This window comes from Acartia tonsa, chromosome 6 (genome assembly GCF_053477335.1).
Source record: "Acartia tonsa isolate MP-2025a chromosome 6, ASM5347733v1, whole genome shotgun sequence".
NCBI lineage: Eukaryota > Metazoa > Arthropoda > Copepoda > Calanoida > Acartiidae > Acartia > Acartia tonsa.
Genome location: NC_137265.1, coordinates 40,271,302 through 40,290,812, shown reverse-complemented (window position 1 = coordinate 40,290,812; position 19,511 = coordinate 40,271,302). Strand labels below are relative to the sequence as shown.

At 32.4% G+C, this 19,511-nt stretch overlaps 1 protein-coding gene across 3 annotated transcripts in view; it reads left to right on the top strand.

Annotated features, from left to right (window-relative positions):
• The window catches only part of LOC145322660 (peroxidasin homolog), an 82,117-nt gene that overhangs the window by 60,777 nt on the left and 1,829 nt on the right, over window positions 1–19,511 (top strand). For all 3 annotated transcript variants that reach the window (XM_080164842.1, XM_080164840.1, XM_080164841.1), the window contains 14 exons: window positions 152–250; window positions 1,188–1,259; window positions 1,659–1,726; window positions 3,340–3,375; window positions 5,302–5,359; window positions 6,662–6,726; window positions 6,972–7,075; window positions 7,821–7,874; window positions 8,134–8,178; window positions 8,853–8,951; window positions 9,427–9,507; window positions 10,452–10,534; window positions 11,316–11,417; window positions 13,521–13,606. In XM_080164842.1, the coding sequence (XP_080020968.1) occupies window positions 152–250; window positions 1,188–1,259; window positions 1,659–1,726; window positions 3,340–3,375; window positions 5,302–5,359; window positions 6,662–6,726; window positions 6,972–7,075; window positions 7,821–7,874; window positions 8,134–8,178; window positions 8,853–8,951; window positions 9,427–9,507; window positions 10,452–10,534; window positions 11,316–11,417; window positions 13,521–13,606 (1,052 nt within the window). The remainder of the gene's footprint in view (window positions 1–151; window positions 251–1,187; window positions 1,260–1,658; window positions 1,727–3,339; window positions 3,376–5,301; window positions 5,360–6,661; window positions 6,727–6,971; window positions 7,076–7,820; window positions 7,875–8,133; window positions 8,179–8,852; window positions 8,952–9,426; window positions 9,508–10,451; window positions 10,535–11,315; window positions 11,418–13,520; window positions 13,607–19,511) is intronic.

Here is a 19,511-nt window from a genome sequence, read left to right as displayed (position 1 = left end):
AGTAAGTAATTTATAAAGATCTGCAAAACAATCTTATTTAAAATGATCACCATAAAAGTATCGTTTAAGCAGGATTTTTTCATTGTTTCATACATATAATTTTGGTTACAAACAATAACTTAAAATCTGTCAAGACACCTATTTATTTAAGACGTGACCTGCGCGAGTCAGATATTGGATGTTTCCTGGCGGGTGACGTCAGAGCTAATGAACAGCTGGGTCTTCTAGCCATGCATACACTATTCTTCAGGTATACGTTTGTTTCCTAGCAGTTGACGTCAGAGCTAATGAACAGCTGGGTCTTCTGACCATGCATATTCTGTTCTTCAGGTATAAGTTTCCTGGCGGGTGACGTCAGAGCTAATGAAAAGCTGGGTCTTCTGGCCATGCATACACTATTCTTCAGGTATAGTTTCCTAGCAGTTGACTTCAGAGCTAATGAACATCTGGGTCTTCTGACCATGCCTATTCTGCTTTTCAGGTATAAGTTTCCTGGCGGGGGACGTCATAGATAATGAACAGCTGGTTACTAGCCATGCAGACACTGTTTTCAGGTATAAGTTTCCTAGCTGGTGACGTCAGAGCTAATGAACAGCTTGGACTTCTGGCCATGCATACACTCTTCTTCAGGTATAAGTTTCCTGGCGGGTGACGTCAGAGCTAATGAACAGCTGGGACTTCTGGCCATGCATACTCTTTTCTTCAGGTATAAGTTTCCTTGCTGGTGACGTCAGAGCTAATGAACAGCTGGGTCTTCTAGCCATGCATACACTATTCTTGAGGTATAAGTTTCCTGGCGGGTGACGTCAGAGCTAATGAACAGCTGGGTCTTCTGTCCATGCATACTCTGTTCTTCAGGTATAAGTTTCCTGGCGAGTTACGTCAGGTTTAAATTAAGAATTTTGTAATGGAAGCAGGTGTTCTAAAATACATTTGCCAACTATTACCCATTTTGTCTCCAACTTGTACTACTGGTAAAAAAAAATCCTTTTTATTAATATTTTATTTATTGAATTTTTTTTTGTGTCGCAATTGTTAATTTTAGAGAAATGTATATAAATGGACATGGATGGGGTAAAGGGGTTGGATGGGGTTGATTGATATTTTAGCCAGCTTCAAGTTTCACTTTATTACAGTACATAATATAATCTGCTGTAACATCCAAGTAACAATAAATCTATTTTTAGAGAGCACAACAGATTATCTGAAGAATTAAGAAAATTGAATCCACATTGGGATGGTGAAACTATTTATCAGGAATTTCAATCATTCTAGTAACAACAAAGACATGGCTACGCTACATGGTGGAACATATAAATTATGGTTGCACAAAATTGTAACTGACAAAAGAAGGCCCACAAATAACCTAGAATAGTCATTACCTAATAATGCACACTTATCTCGCAATGCACATAAATGCGCGAAAAATACTTTATCTTCAGTGAAGCTCCCTGTGCATCATTGAATCTTGGCTATTCCAAATTATTTATAGGCCTTTTTATGCTGCTTAAAACGATGTCCAGGCATGACATGACAGCTAGCAGCCTTCAAAGTTAATAGAAAGTATACTCGTTACCGGGAACATTTTACTATGAACTGCACTAGACAGAACTTGAGAGTAGCTGCCAAATGGTGAAATATACATAAACTGTACAGGAGGCAAGGAAGATACAAGGAGCTGTTATGCAACATATAACTTATAAACATTGGTTACCACTCATAATAGGTAAAATACTAAATAAATTAAGAATGATACAAAGAGTATCATAGCATATTACTTATAAACATTGGTTGTAAGAGGTAATTTACTTTACGAATTAAGAAATATACTTCATATACTTAATATACTTCATTAATCAATAATGATACACAGAGTATCTATGCAACATATTACATATAAGCATTGGTTACCACTCATAATAGGTTAATAGGTAAATGCTTTATGAGTTACTAGCGGCTTCCCCCTAGCCTCTAGGGGCTTTGCCTTCCACGCTGAAAAAATTGCAAATTGGTCGCCAATTTTCGCGAATAAATGACTAATTCACAAAACATATGCAAAATAAATTCTATAAAAAAATGGGGGGATTCTTTTGTTTTTGAGGGGGGTTGGGGGTGTCCCACCTCCAAGAAAATATCATAAAACCACCACAGGACCAGTAGGTATATTCTCTGATGAGTAAAATCCAATTGGTTCAGTGGTTACCGAGATCTTAAGCTTCAGACGGACGGACGAACGGACGGACAGACATCATCCTACTTTGTAATAAAGATAAAGGAAGACTTCAGGCAATACACTGCTCTATCTGCTGACAGACTGTCACACTCACAAGTGATCCAATATACCATATTTGATGCCCCTACACAAAATATGTGTCTTAAAAAGACATTTTAGGGAATATCGAATATTTAAATTTAAAATAAAAAATTTACAATGCAAATGCCAGTGCCTGGTTACATTTTTACAATAAAAACAACTCTTTTCGCTGTTAAAATCTATCAAAAACATTACGTTTAACTTCTGTTTTGCCAAATGAGAAAACTGACATTTTTACTGGTAAATGTTAGTTTCCTCATTTAACCGCCAGGATTTTACGTTTCGATGTTTGTGCAATATTTGGGTTGTACTTAAACATGAATTCACGTGTTCATTATTAATTGAACTAATGAATAGGTTTGAGGAAACTAAATGATACAAGTCACAAATCAAAAACCTTATATTATGATAAACAAATATATCCGGTTTATACAAAATACAAAACCTGTCCTTTATAAACTTTTTAGCGGTTGTGCCATAGTATCTGAGGGATCTGTATTCAAAGGGGTATATAATGGGCTGGGCATAAATATAGCATAAAACCATTAAAAAAAAAACTATAAACACAAGAGCCTTAAACCATCCAAGGACCTAAGTGACGCTTCCCCAAAAAGAAGAACTCAACCTTCAGACAAAGAAACCTTACTTCTTAAATTATTAACCATTTAAACCATATCAATATTTTACTTAATGATTCTTGAATGAATACATAATCGTACGTAAGGGTGGTGCAAGGGGGTGTCAACTTTGAATAGGACCGCCTTCCTTGTTACACCATCTAATTGTTCAACTTCACAACATCTATCAAAACCCTGTGCACACTTCTGAACAAAAATAAAACAAATAAAAATGATCTATATAATGTTTTCATTGTGTAATTTAAGCCTAAGCTATAATCTTAGCATAAAAATTTGTTGAAATTTTAAACGTTAGGTAAGGTTATTTTATCACATGATTTAAGATTTGAGCTAAAATCATAATAATTAAGAAAAAAGAGGACAATGCTAATGAATATTATAATTAAGGAGAGTCTGGAATGGAAGGACTGTCCAATTATCAGGAATTACCTTTTTTACAAATATTATAATTGGTATTTTTCAATTTTTTACTGGTAATTAAACAGAGTTTATATTCAGGGATCTAAAAGGATAAGACAATGGCTTTTAAATTGATGTACATCCTCAATGATGATACACAAAATTACCCCTTTTGTAAATTATAATTAGTCGTTGAAACGTTTGGACATTTTACTAAATGATCCAACCAATCAAAAGTTAATGAAAGTCCCCAAGGTTGTTAAGCCAACGAATAAGGAAACGTTTTTATAAAACTTTTGGGACTAGCAGAATAAACAGCCCAATGTCCCCTCCCTCCCTGATTTATATTACAAGTAAAGAATTGGGTAGCGGGAAAAAAAAACACTTCAGACAATCTGTCCATGAATTAATTCATAATCAAATGTCCCTTTTCAGACATAATAAGAAATTTAACTTTATTCAGGGAGGGGGGATGGGGTCATTGGGCTGTTTATGACATTAGTCCCCAATGTTTTATCTTTTATAATGTTTTCTTATTCGTTTGATTAACAACTTTGGTACCTTTTATTGAATTTGATTGTTTGGTTCATATTAAACGTTTCAACCACTAATTGAAATCTACAGTAAATTTGTGTACCATCAATGGGCATTTACCTCAATTTATCGGCCATTTTCTTACGCTTATCCCTTGAAATCCCTAACTATTACTTGTCTTTAGATAAAATGCCTATCACTGTCTAATAAAGAAGAGTTTGTGGGGGGGGGGGGGAGTACTAGTTAGGCCACCGGAAAAAAAGAGATTCATTCAAATATAATGACACTTAGCAAAGCAAATGATAATGATCAACGTTTTTCAATGTTAGCTCTTCCGGATTTTACTGGAATATTGTTTTTTCAGTAGAAGAGTCAACATGATCATTTTTTATTCATAAGTAAATATAATAAATATAGAAAATCTAGATGAATAACCACTTAACTATACCAATAGAAACTAAGTGTACAATTTGACCACATGAATAAATTGGTATAAAACGCGTGGTAAAATAAGCTGCAAATAAATTTTTGTATGGGTATTTATAATTTTTTTTTAAATTTTGCTTAAATTATAGGATTAAATCCTCCCTACGACAAAAAGTTTACTTAATATAGACAAAAATCTTAGTCTGCTTAAAATTCCTCTTTAGATTAACGTATCAAAGTGATCATCTATGTTATAAATCTATTGTACAAATTTTTTTATTGATAATTGGCAATTATTAACTATAACTTATTTTTTTCTTGGAAAATAGAATAGCATGTGTTCAGTTGATCATTAATGCATTGCTTATAACAACGACAACCTATCGTTGTGAACTTTAGCCAATCCATTTCAGACGCTATTTTTTCAATAGCTAGTCATATTCTTGTACCCAAAGTTTTATAAAATCTTTTATCATTTGTTAGCTTAACAACTTTGGGTACTTGTATTAATTGTTTGGCACAAACAAGCAGCTAACAAACTTTTCTATCAATAGGTTAAATATACATAAGGTATGATTGTATTTATCATAATTTGGGGTGTACATAAATTTATCGTCCATCAACTTGTCCTTTAAGATCCTTTAAATGTCTTATTTAAAAGTAGCATTTTAAACAAAAATTTATAAAGTGTAAAATTGTTTATTGCCTGCAGGTTTTGGGCTATTTTTGAAATGTAACAAATTCAGTTGTACAAATGGATATAACATTACTTTGATGTTACACCAGATTTCCATGTTCTCTAATAAAGTAAAACCGCAAGGGGTAAAATAACAATAACCCCTATCCACTCTTCACTTAATCCCCTTACCTCCTACTATATTAAGGACATGACCTAAAAATGAGCTCCGTGTGAGCAACCTGAATTTACAAAAAAAATATCCACGCATATTCTATATCCATCGATATATAAAAAATGTAATTGACTGCAGGGATACAACGCCAGCTTGGATCCTTCTCTATCTAATGTATTCACTACAGCCGCTTTCAGGTAAGCTGTTTTGAAGGTGATTAAAGTCCCTCAACAGATTATGACGTCATACGATAAAATAACTAATGAGATGTCAGCATAAATGTTACCATGTTGGTAAATTGTAGTGTATACTGGCCTCTTGATCAAAATTTATATGTTTACTAGGTTTGGTCATACACTGGTGCCTCCTGTACTATTTAGACTAGGTCAAAATTTATATGTTTACTAGGTTTGGACATACACTGGTGCCTCCTGTACTATTTAGACTTGATCAAAATTTATTTGTTTACTAGGTTTGGTCATACACTGGTGCCTCCTGTACTATTTAGACTAGGTCAAAATTTATATGTTTACTAGGTTTGGACATACACTGGTGCCTCCTGTACTATTTAGACTTGATCAAAATTTATATGTTTACTAGGTTTGGTCATACACTGGTGCCTCCTGTACTATTTAGACTAGGTCAAAATTTATATGTTTACTAGGTTTGGACATACACTGGTGCCTCCTGTACTATTTAGACTAGGTCAAAATTTATATGTTTACTAGGTTTGGACATACACTGGTGCCTCCTGTACTATTTAGACTTGATCAAAATTTATATGTTTACTAGGTTTGGTCATACACTGGTGCCTCCTGTACTATTTAGACTTGATCAAAATTTATATGTTTACTAGGTTTGGTCATAAACTGGTGCCTCCTGTACTATTTAGACTAGGTCAAAATTTATATGTTTACTAGGTTTGGACATACACTGGTGCCTCCTGTACTATTTAGACTTGATCAAAATTTATATGTTTACTAGGTTTGGTCATACACTGGTGCCTCCTGTACTATTTAGACTAGGTCAAAATTTATATGTTTACTAGGTTTGGTCATACACTGGTGCCTCCTGTACTATTTAGACTTGATCAAAATTTATATGTTTACTAGGTTTGGTGGTCATAAACTGGTGCCTCCTGTACTATTTAGACTAGGTCAAAATTTATATGTTTACTAGGTTTGGACATACACTGGTGCCTCCTGTACTATTTAGACTTGATCAAAATTTATATGTTTACTAGGTTTGGTCATACACTGGTGCCTCCTGTACTATTTAGACTAGGTCAAAATTTATATGTTTACTAGGTTTGGACATACACTGGTGCCTCCTGTACTATTTAGACTTGATCAAAATTTATATGTTTACTAGGTTTGGTCATACACTGGTGCCTCCTGTACTATTTAGACTTGATCAAAATTTATATGTTTACTAGGTTTGGTCATACACTGGTGCCTCCTGTACTATTTAGACTAGGTCAAAATTTATATGTTTACTAGGTTTGGACATACACTGGTGCCTCCTGTACTATTTAGACTAGATCAAAATCTTCAACCAATTCCAGGTTAATATTTTGCCATTTGATAAGCTTTTTGCTTTTATGGATTATCTATGTTGAAGTCTCAATTTTTTACAAAATTAGTTACTAGTTCCTAGTTTTACATCTTTTCCCAAAAAGAGGGTGGGGCTTATCACCCTACATTTGTTTTTTAAAAAGAAGAAACAATCTTTTGTAAGGAGAGGATAAATTTTCCCCCTCCCTTTAGCCAAATAGTCAAAAACCTGTCATGGACTCTAATTATTTTTCAGAGGGCAACCTGAGGTTACATGAGGCATTTTTTGCCCCCTGGAGGCTGGTGCAAGAGGGGGGTCTAGATCCAATTATCAGAGGATTAATTTCAAAACCAGCAAAGGTGAAAATTATATAGCTTTCTAAAACGTCATTGTCTTTTATAAAAATTATTGTGTTTTACACTAAGCAAAGTAGGTTTGTTTTATTCAAGGCTTGGCAGCCGCGCGAGTTTTAAACTTAAACCCGTTTGGATGATTTGAATATTTTTTGAAAAGAGGGTTTAGGTCAGACTTAGACTTCCACCTGATTTTTTAAATTTTTCTTAGGCTTACAGGCGGCTGCCGAGCTTTATGAATTTTTGAGATATTTTTACTCAACCTTTCTTTTAATTTCTTTTCAAAAGATTTTGCCCTGTTACTTGCCGAACCTAGGAATAGTGTCTAACTTTTTATCTTTGTGACGTAACAAAAATCCATCTCTTTTTTAGGGGTTTCCTTTCCCACCTCCCCTCTAATCCTTCGATTTTTGTTACGTCACAAAGATTAAAAGTTAGACACTATTACTAGGTTCTTACTTGCCTATTATTTTGAACCAAAACAAAAGCACAGTATTTGTTTCATTCGGATTTTTTAACTTATAATGAATATATTATTACTTGGATTTTACACCAGATTTTTATGTTCTCTAATAAAGTGAAACATGCAGCGGGCTAAAATAAAGATACTCCCCTCTCTTTAAATTATTCCCTCCTCTCCTACTGGATGAACGAACTGACCAATTAAGGCGTTATATGTTAGCAACCTAAATGAAAATTCCCCTGTATATTTTACATCCATTAAATTATTATTGAAAATTATTGCATCTAGTTGGCCTCCCAGGATGCAGCCATGACAGAGGATCTCACGGAAAGATTATTCCAGGTAAGGTAAAGATGATGACAGTCTGTCTGTCTATTAGGATCAAATTTTGCTTCGTTATAGCATTGCCAAAAAAGAAACTTTAAGTTTGTGCTTTCCTTGATAGTGACTATCGAGCAAAGAACAGCCTTTTGTTTTGGGATAAGTTGAATAAAAGCAGAGGTAGTTTTTTTATAACCTTTGGGAAACCACCTTAATGTCATATTATAATACATTGTAAATGATACAAACAGAAATATTTCTTTCAACTTGTTTTATCTAGGCTGCTCATGTGGTTGCATTGGATTTAGCAGCTCTTAACATACAGGTAAGAAATTTCTTTTTTTATAACGAATTAAAACAATTAACAAAGAGCCAAATCCTTTAAAATTTATTAGGCTAGCCTAAGTATCCCTAGGTCTTACATATTCGATTCCTTTATACCTAATAAAGACTAAGGTAACTTAGCTATTAAGCTAGCCTAGAATTTCACATAGGATTTGGCCTAAAGAAATTTAGATATGACATATGTAGATTATTGATTTCGTTTTCTATCCTGTTACCATGGCATAACCTATCCTTTCATAAGATATCAACAATTTTCTTATGAAAGTAGCTTATTTATTATAATTCTATTTTATAAAAGGAAACATTAAGTAATACAAAAATCACTCTAATATTGGGTATTAAAAAACATGACAACATCCATAAAAGCGAAGCTCTGAAACGGTAGGACATACACACGAACATTAACACTTATAAGTATAAATTTATATTTCTGAACAAAATTCTAAGTAAATTTGTTCCAAACTGTTTAATTGGGCGTAGGGACATTCTAGTAACAATTATAGAGTTGCTACGCTTTAAAACTCGTACCTAACAACTAAAGTGTATATGGACTCTAGTAAGGATTATAGAGCTTTAAAACTCGTACCTAACAGCTAAAGTGTATATGGACGCTAAAGTGGCAAATAAGTAGTTTTACCTTTCAATTTTATTTAGAGAGGACGAGATCATGCCTTACCTCCCTACACAGAATGGGCCAACTTCTGTAACCTGGATCCTGTTCAGTCCTGGCAGGATCTAAGAAAATACATACAGGTAAACAATTTTTAATCGCATAACTTTTCTCTAAAAGATTGTGAATGAAATGTTAGTATTATTTAATGGCAAATATATATATCTCTATTCTAATAAAGCATTTTTTCAACTGCAGTTGTCACTTGCCTAACAACGAGCTAAAGTTTCTTTCTCCTTATATAAGCAAAGCAGTATACTTTTATGACATTTTTGCTAAGTTTTGAAAATAAAGTTGTATGATTTCTATCTTTTCAACAAAATAAATTTTTAAATTCTTTCTCTTCAATTTATGGCCCTAATGACCTGCAAAATAATGGTCTTCAAAAGTTTGCTTTTTTACTTTACTTTTTTCTTCGAATTTATAATTTCTTAGTCTGTAAGTTTTGTGAAATTAATGCTGTATGTTCTATGTGTTTTTTTTTCATTTCAAAAGGGCATGAGTTTTCATAAACCCTAATCCTGCTGTTTTTTCATCTACTGTATAACTCATTTGAAGGATGATGCCATTATTGAAAAGTTACGGGGATTATATGGAGATGTTAGAAATATTGATCTCTGGGTGGCGGGAGTTCTTGAGGTAAATGGTTAGGTAGACCTAGATAATAAGATATAAACATCTATATAGAAATAGGGGATCTGCAGCAGTTCACGGTAAAATATTGCTGGTAACGAATATTGCCAAAAATCTATGAATTTTAAAGGCTACTAGCTGCCAAACGGCTGAACGTACAGATCATGCCCGCACACTGTTTTAAGCGGCATAAGAAGGCCTACAAATAATCTGGAATAGCCATAATTCAATAATGCATAATTATCTCGCAGTACAGATAAATGCGCGAAATAGACCTATTTTATGTGTTTTTTCTTCAGTAAAGCTTTCCCTGTGCATCATTGGATCTTGGCTATTCCAGATTATTTATAGGCCTTCTTATACCGCTTAAAATGGTGTGCGGGTATGATCTGTACGTTCAGCCGGTTAGCAGCTAGCAGCCTTTAAAATTCATAGATTTTTGGAAATATTCGTTACCAGGAATATTTTACCGTGAACTGCAGTAGATCCGAAATAGGTACTGATAGATAATAAATGTAATAGCAGGTATATGCAAAAAGGGAGGAGACATCGGGCTGTTTATTACACTAGTCCCCAAAGATTTGATATAACGTTTTTTATTCGTTCGCTTTACAACTTTGGGCACTTTTATTGAATTTTGATTTGTTATTCAGTTTATTGTAGAAAAGTCTCACCACTAATTGAAATTTTCAACAGGGTATTTTGTGTATCATCATTGGGTATGTGCTTCAAATATTCGGCTATTGTCTTAGCCCTTAGTTCCCTTGGTATAATTTCCTCTGATGATAATTTTAGCTAGCATTCTTATCTAGAAAAAAAAATTAAGAAATTTGAAGAAAAATCATCCTATGAAAATTAAATAAAATATGCTTCTTTGTTAATATTCGATTCTCAGACCGTCTTATCTGTAATGATTTATTTCATAGATGTTGTCATCCTTGTTTTTTTAGAATCTTGTAGCTGGAGGCAGAGTGGGACCAACTTTCCAGTGCTTGATTATGGAGCAAATGATTAGGCTCAGAGATGGGGACAGGTCATTTTTTCAAAACTACCGGATACGCTCCTAGGGTCCCTTGAGAGTTAAGGGGAAAAGTCGACCCCTTTTTCATTTTTAGTTTTTAAAAGAAAAAATGAATAGAACTTTTTGGGTTGGCACATTTTTTACTATGGGTGAATTCTCTTAGGAAATTGATGGTACCCTCTCCCAAAATATTTATAAATCTTCTCAGGACCTATGAGAAGCTACCTTGTAAAGGAGAACCATATCAGTTCATTAACAGATCTATAGACAGACAACTACCTCCCTTCCTCTTTCAATGATCTTCTTTGTCTGCTTTTACATTATTTTCTGCTAGTTGGCTGTGTTAATATAAGCGACACCATTTGTTGATTATCTTTGACCCAATAGAATGGTTGCACAAGGTGGAGATACAGTTATTTAACCCTTTCTCCCTCTAGTGTGTTACTCTAATAGTTCATTGATTAGTAAGATCTTTCGTTACACACAGACACACACACACACAAAGGTCCTGTTATTTTATTAAAAGGGTTTATTTTAAACGCATCTCTATCAACAAATCTTAAAATGTAAAATCCTTTTTTCATTGAATAATGGACATAATTAAAATATTTTTGAAATTCCACGAAGCTTTTTAGAGTGCTCATAAAAAAATAACGTCTTATTGGCCTACCATTGGTCAATTAAAATGTAAACTGGCCATCTATGGTAATTTAGTTTGTGTAATGGCCTATCATTGGTCATTTGTATTGTATGGCGTCACTTTTATAGGCACTATAAAGAGCTTCAAATGCAGGTTTTGGTATGAGAGACCAGGTATATTCTCCCAGGAACAGCTGGACCAGATTAAACAGATCAGCCTGGCCAGAATTATCTGTGATAATGGGGATGACATCAGGTACGGGTTTTCAGGTAGAACAGCTGCAATTGATTGATTGATTGATTGAGAGCCATAGAACTTAATATTAATAAAGCTTGGAGTCCTTAGGTAGAAACAGCTGCAATTGATTAAAACCCATGAAACCTAATATTTAATAAAGCTTTGAGAGCTCTATAAGGATAGGTCTTGCATCAAGGAAATCCAGTGGGTGATGGGGTAAAATCCCTTTTTAAAATTTGCAGATTTTCCGCAACCATGTAAATTTAACCCATAGGGTATTTTTTTTGGGGTGGGGGGGGGCCCTTAAAAAGATTTTACAAACTAAGGGTGCCATTTAATCCTCAATGGTAGGTGAACTTGATTAGCTTTGTTTCTGATTAAGATACTAAACATAAATGGTCAAGGTTGAAAAAAATATTAAACCCCAGAAATATTTTATATTCTTGAAGTATATTAAAAGTATAAGTAAAAGCCTTTAAAACAATAAATAATAATAAAAAAAACATAAAAGACAAAAAAATAAATGTATTTTGGTCTATATCCAAGAAATTTTATGTCAGAACAGTCTATTGTTCTATTCTTTAGGCAGTGCTCTTTTAGGGAGCTATCTGGTCTATACTTTAAGTAATCTTATAAGTTTTAAAGAAAAAAATTTTTGGCGTATCTATTTAAATTATTTTTCCCCGTATTTTTGCAAATAATCAAAAAGTTTTTTGTACAATTTTATGCGTATTGAAAAGAAAATTCCATATTCTTAATTGAAATTTTTTAAGCATGAAATACTTCTTTCTGGAATAAGAGTAGATCAAATTAATCTGCTCACCAAATATAGTTATAAACTACTAACGGTATATTCAAACATATGGAAAGGGAGTATAAAATTATTTTCTCTTCCATTATACTATCTAGGTATCCCTTGAATTCTTCTCTATTGACAAACATTTTCAATTTAAATTTAAAAGCAATTTCGATTTTGCAAATTGAGCACATTTTTTGCATTTACTATATTTTATTAAATCTAAATGAATCTTTGAAATTAATAGTACAATAAATGATTAAAATTAGCCTAGGTTAAATTGGGTATTTTCCTTCAGGGATACGACAATGGGCCAAAAATTTTCTACTGTACCAATTAATAAAAACAAAATTACCACTTCTGTAGATTAAAATTATGGGTGGAAAAGTTTTTAAACTAATCCAACAAATGAAGGCTCATAAGGTCAACGAATTAAAGAACGTGTTTGCAAATAAAAACATTAGGTACCAGTGTAAATATAATTTTTAAACTTATAAATCAATATTGTATTTAGTAAGTTCTGATATTCTACATTATCTAATGTTCGTTTGTCCGCTACTACATAGAGCCTCGCTTTTTATGTATTTTATAATCCTTCTTATTATATTTTTAGAGTTCCTCATTATTATGAACGGATACAATTATATTTATATTTATAATATGACAAACTACCTAATACATATCAATAATAAGTGATATATCAATTATACATTCATTACAGAAACATAACATTTCAGTATAACATTTCATAACATTGTATATTTATTGGAGAGATAAAAAAACTATTAGAATGAGAATATGATATCAATTTCATGCATATATTTTTGTTTCAAGAGAAGTCTTCTAACTTTTTATAATTTCCAGCAATTACGCTACAGCATCAAGTGGCTCTGCATATAATGCCAGACAGGGGCTAGTAAGCAGCTTGAAACCATCCCAAGACTTAAGTTTAGAAATGAAATAGCCTAAAACCATGAAAGAGCCTATATAAACCTTACCTCTAATAGATAACCAACTCGTTTAAGTAGTTGAGATCTTAAGCTTCAGAAAAAAAAATTCCAACTTTAAATAATTAAATTATATCTACCTTACTAGTAGCTGCGCTCCTAGCGTTTAGGGGCTCTGTATTCGAACTGGAGGGAGCGGGCATAGAATTTGAAGATTAAAATTAGAAAACACTCTATGACCTGCATGGAGATTTTAGAACCATTTGACCGAAGCTTTATGTGTCATAATTTTACTAAACAAAATATATTTCATTAGCTCTCCAAAGCATAGCAATCCATTCATGTTCCTGACTGTTTACATAAATATATATTCTTAAGGAAAGTAAAGAAGGATGTTTTTCTGAATTCTGGATCAGAAATTGACTGCGCAAAAGTTCCTCGTATGTCTCTCCTTCCTTGGAAAGGTAAAAATAGTTATTCATCGCATCGCATTATAGACAGCTTTCCGTGGATAATAGGATGAAAAATTCTAAGATTAAACCCAGTTTTGTTAGCTCCGAGGGGCCAAGGTACTAATTTTATTTGTATATTCGTGGAAATCTGAAATATGATATTTCAGTATTTAAGAGAACCGGTTCTAAATCGAAGCTTTTCTATCATCGGAACGTACGTTTGTGTGTGCGTCGTACAGGAACTAAAAACTATTCGAAAACTCAGAAAGCTTTTCTATCATTAGGGTCGTTCCGTACGTCTCTCCTTCTTTGAAAGGTAAAAAATGATATATTCATAACATATTTTTATAAGCAAAGCTTTTCAATCATTTGGGTCGGTCCGTACGTCGTACCGGAACTAAAATCTATCATAAAACATAGAATCTTTTTCACATCATAAGGGAAATTAATTTCCCAATATATCTGACACCAGGAATTTTAAGGGATAAGACAACGGCCGATAAATTGATATACTGTACATACATCCCCAATTATTATACACAAAATTTTCCATTCTGTAGATTGCAATTAATAGTCAAAACTTATTAGCAATTAACTTAATGAACCAACTAATCAAATTCACTCTCTGATCTGACATAAATTTTTTATCTATTTGGCTATATTTATTCCTGAATTATAACTTGTATAATAAGATATATAAGTTTTCCGGAATTTTAAAGTTAGGGGGAGATTTGAAATCTGCATCAAATTTTGAGGATTTTTTATAAAATTCGTTTTTTCTATAATTCTTTATCTAAAAGCGGAAATGCAATTTAAGTTAATTAATTTTGGCATCTGTGATTGGTGGATTTAAAAAATCTGCGCTCTGATTGGATGGCGTACATCATTCAACCAATTAGAGCGCAGGTAGTTTAAAATCCACCTATCCTATTGGTCAAAATTAATTAACTTAATTTGTATTTCCGCTTTTAGATAAAGAATTATACAAAAAACGAATTTTATAAAAAATCCTTAAAATTTGATGCAGATTTCAAATCTCCCCCTAACATTAAAATTCCGGAAAACTTATATATCTTATTGTATAACGTGTAATTTTTATTTATTTATCTGAATATTCCAATTAAACTGAAAGGTCTTTATTATATTAACAAAGTTACAAAGTCATTAATGTCAAAAGTGAAAAAAAACATCTGAATAAAACCTTTTAAGTAATTGTCATTTTATGGACGTAAACTTGCATAAAACATGTTAATTCATTTAAGATTACTAGTGTCTTCGCCCCTATCATTTAAAGACTTTCAATAGAGGAAGTGAAGACAGGAAAATAGCCTAAAACTATTTTTGTTCAAAATAAAATTGCCTAAATCCATTTAAAGACCAATCTAGCTATCCTAAAATGGAGAAAACTACCAGTTCAGTGGTTGGCAGGATCTTAATAGACAGACATAAAAACCCTGCATCTTTATATAATAGAACAACAACAATAATGTGTCAGTCTAAAAAAATGGATGTAGAACATACGTGGATATTATGACAGTGGAAATATTTGTCTATATAGGTTACTATTTCCCCTGTTATTTATTGGTTAGTTCGTTCATCCAGTAGAAGGGGAGGAGATGGAATAGGGAGGTATCGTAATTTTATCCCGCAACAAGTTTCACTTCATGATGTTAATGATTTTCTGGTTTAAGATCAAAGTAATAGTATATCCATTGTCCAAAACAAATGGTATAAATATTGTTAAATAATGAATGTCAACACAGAACTACCAAGTCTCACAGGGAGAAGATATGTTTACTTCATTTATATGGTTAATGTTGATAATTGGTCAACCAGACATACAAATACTAAATATTAACAAGGATTATGTAGTAGCATCTAGAGAAAACATGTATATCAAGGGTGTGCAAAAAAATGCGGACATTTTTAACATTGAAATCGCGCGGCTTGCGTTAATAGTATAAAAATGTCCGCTTTTTTACTACAAAACAACTGTTTCCCTATTTTGTTATTAAACCATCTAACAGTTAGGGAGTTGAATCCATTTTTATAGAAGCAGAAATATAATCTATGATTATGGTTTGGACCTTCTAAAACTGTAATCTACCTTTCCACTTTCCCCTCTCTTGGTGAAGATATCTTCAACAAGAGAGACAAAAGAGATAAAATCAACCTTATTCGACATTCACTGAAAGCCCAAAAATAATGGACTTAAAAGTGTATTAAACTGTATATAAGACATTTGCGAATATATTGATACCATTAATTTGCCTCTTAGATAGAAAAAAGTATGTTTTTTTAATATTTTTCTATTGCTACAAATCAAATTTCAAATTTGAGTCACCAAAAATGCTAAACTAATTTTTACTCTAGAAGAATCAATTTTTGGAGTTAGAAAGTGCTTAATACCTCATTTTAATCGCCTGGCATTGCTTTATAATATACAGGTAATGACTTGGTTTTTTATGGAACAGCTGACTAAAAAATCGAGGTTTTGTGATAAACGCACTTTTGTTGTTGCTCCATAAATGATATTTTTTTCCCCAATTTTTTTGGCTGTAAAGAAGCTTTATATATTCATATAACATCCACCTAAATTTGACTTTTGATATTTTATTTATAACATCACCAGAGGGAATTGAATTTTGGAAAAAAAATATCAATTTATATTTTACACTGCTATGCATTGTTCTTGTTCTTGTTTCTAAAAAAAAATTATATTATAAAAAAGAGAATTATTTAACGCTTCTATAGGTATGTTTATCATTTTTCTAGGCTAAATATAACTATAATTACACCATTTTAAAGTTAGACATCATAACATATTAACACAATTATTGAATCGGTCTGTATTATTAGGCTGGCAACTCTTAAAACAGCTGCATTTCATTATCCTATTATATAAAGTAGTAATCTTTTTTGTCTTCAGCTTAAGATTTCGACCATTACAGTACCTATTGAGTTCTGTGTTTTATGGATGCTTCTTATAGGACCCTGGATAGTTTTGGAATTTTGAAAAAAATATCAATTTATATTTTACACTGCTATGCATTGTTCTCGTTCTTGTTTCTAAAAAATATTTTCATAATTAAAAAGAGAATTATTTAATGCTTCTATAGGTATGTTAATCATTTTTCTAGTCTAAATATAACTATAATTTCAGCATTTTTTAAACATCATTATATTCAAGTTATTGTAATTTTTAAATAAAATATCAATATCAAGAACTATTGGAACAATTTTTACCATGCAAAACAAGGTGTTATAAAGTGTAGGATCCCTCACAATATCTATCTGTCTGTCTATAATGCATTACACATGTAATGCTAATAGAGAGGATGCTGTAAGAGTGCTCTTATAATGTGAACTTCTCATAATTGAATGGGCTTCCTGAAACCAGAGACCATAAGGTTGGCCTAGTCACTACAAGGGGGAGTGCAGGAGTATCCAGGGGGAGGTGCTTGTAAAAGGGTAATTTTTTTTAGGGATGGGGTAATCACCCCCTGTAATATATTATGGGGGGTATAAAACCAGCCTTTTAAATTTTTTTTAATAGGAGTAAAGAAAATCCTTAAAACAAATCTAGGAATCAAACTAGCACCCCAACCAATAATCGGTTCCATGCCAAATGTAGGAGTGGAAAAACATTGGAGGGACAAATGCTTGAGTCCCAAACGTCAGAGTGGAACAAACGCAGGAGTGGGACAAACGTTGGAGTGGACAAACGCAGGATTTTTGGGACAAACATCGGAGTGGACAAACACAGGAGTCCCAAACTTTTTTTTTCAATTTTGAATTTTTTTTATACAAACACAGCCCCCCCTACCTTTGTCCCGTTACTTTTCTTAGTTAGGTTAGGTTAGGATATAGGCTAGGGGGCTGAGCGCTCCAGCCATAGTCATTATTTTGTAGACAAGGGTATAAAAAATTTCAAAATTGTAATATTATTAAAATAGTAGACACTCCTAGGTTTTATTTAAGCAATGTCCACTCCAATGTTTTCCACTCCAATGTTTGTCCACCTTGATGTTTGTCTACTCTGACGTTTGTCCACTCCGATGTTTGGGACTCCTGCATTTGTCCACTACAACATTTGGGACTCCTATGTTTGAGGTAGAACCCCAATAAGTAAATCTCAATAAAACTTGATAAAATTATGCAAAATATCAAAGTATTCAATCCTGGAATTTCAACCATCTAACTTGAATAGGAGTAGAGAAAGTCATGAAAACTTGAAATGTAGGAATCGATATAGCCCACCCCAGTTTTTTGGCAAATCCTAATGAAACTTGATGAAAATATGGAGTATTGATAGAGAGAGAAAATATTAAATCCATGAAAATTTCAGCCTTCTATCTTTTATAGAAGCCGAGAAAATATCGTTTTCCCCTTTCTGTCTCAGACAGACAGACATACCAATGAACAGACATACAGATGAATGGACAGACAATGGACGGACAAATATTTTGAATTATAGAGTAGCTTCACTACTAAAAAACTAAATAGGATAATTGTTGTACACAAATTGATTTCAGTATGTTTTAAATGAGCTTACTTAATCAAGGACGTCCAGGCTTTTTGATTTGGGGGGAAGGGGGGGGAATTGAAATATCTAAATTTGGGCATCCCCATGTTCATTTTGTGGGGTAATCTTTATATAATAGAGGCAAGGACGTCAAAGCTTTTTATATTTTTTTTTTTTGGGGGGGGGAAGGGGAAGATTAAAAATTATGGGGTTGCCCCAAATTAATTAATAACCCTTAACCCCCTCCCCCCCCCCCCCACCGGGACATCCCTTTACATAAAGTAATGATTATAAAGTTGCTAAGTACCTTACTGCTACAAAAATCATCTTCCAACATTTAAGATTAATTCTAACACGCCTGAATTAACAAAAAGACCTAACCATGGCGTGGATATACACATCCTAATTGTAAAAATGTTTTGCTTTTTATAATTGTAAATCAATTATTCAGGAATCATTTTACTTTGTTTATTTACTAGCAGCTGCGCTCCAAGCATCTAGGAGCTCTGTAATTAAAGGAGTAAGGAAATTAGTAAAATAGCCTTATTTATACTTTACCAAAATCTTAAGCTACAGACAAAAAAGCTTTATATAATATGTATTAATTTGTAAAACTGCAAATGATAAAATATGACCTATTTTTTTCTCTTTAAAGATTCTCTTCAAACACATCCCCCTTTTTATATAAAGATGCTAATTCCCCCCCAACCCTAAGAGGATATAAGCAGTAAAAAACCCCGCAGGGGGCACAATTTTCTAACACTTCTTTCTTATTTAGTCTTTTAAAAGGATTCAAAATGCATTAACATATATATATATATTTTTTTAACTCTTATTTTATACATCTTAATTGGAACTGATGATCTATTTTTACAGAGAAACATATGTATTCCATCAATAAAAAGTTAAAAAATTAAGTGTGTTTATACATATAATAATTACTATATATAATAGGATAATGAAATTCAGCTGTTTTAAGGGTTGCCAGCCTAATAATACAGACCGATTCAATAATTGTGTTAATATGTTAAGATGTCTAACTTTAAAATAGTGTAATTATAGTTATATTTAGCCTAGAAAAATGATAAACATACCTATAGAAGCGTTAAATAATTCTCTTTTTTATAATATAAATTTTTTTAGAAACAAGAACAAGAACAATGCATAGCAGTGTAAAATATAAATTGATATTTTTTTTCCAAAATTCAATTCCCTCTGGTGATGTTATAAATAAAATATCAAAAGTTAAATTTAGGTGGATGTTATATGAATATATAAAGCTTCTTTACAGCCAAAAAAATTGGGGAAAAAAATATCATTTATGGAGCAACAACAAAAGTGCATTTATCACAAAACCTCGATTTTTTAGTCAGCTGTTCCATAAAAAACCAA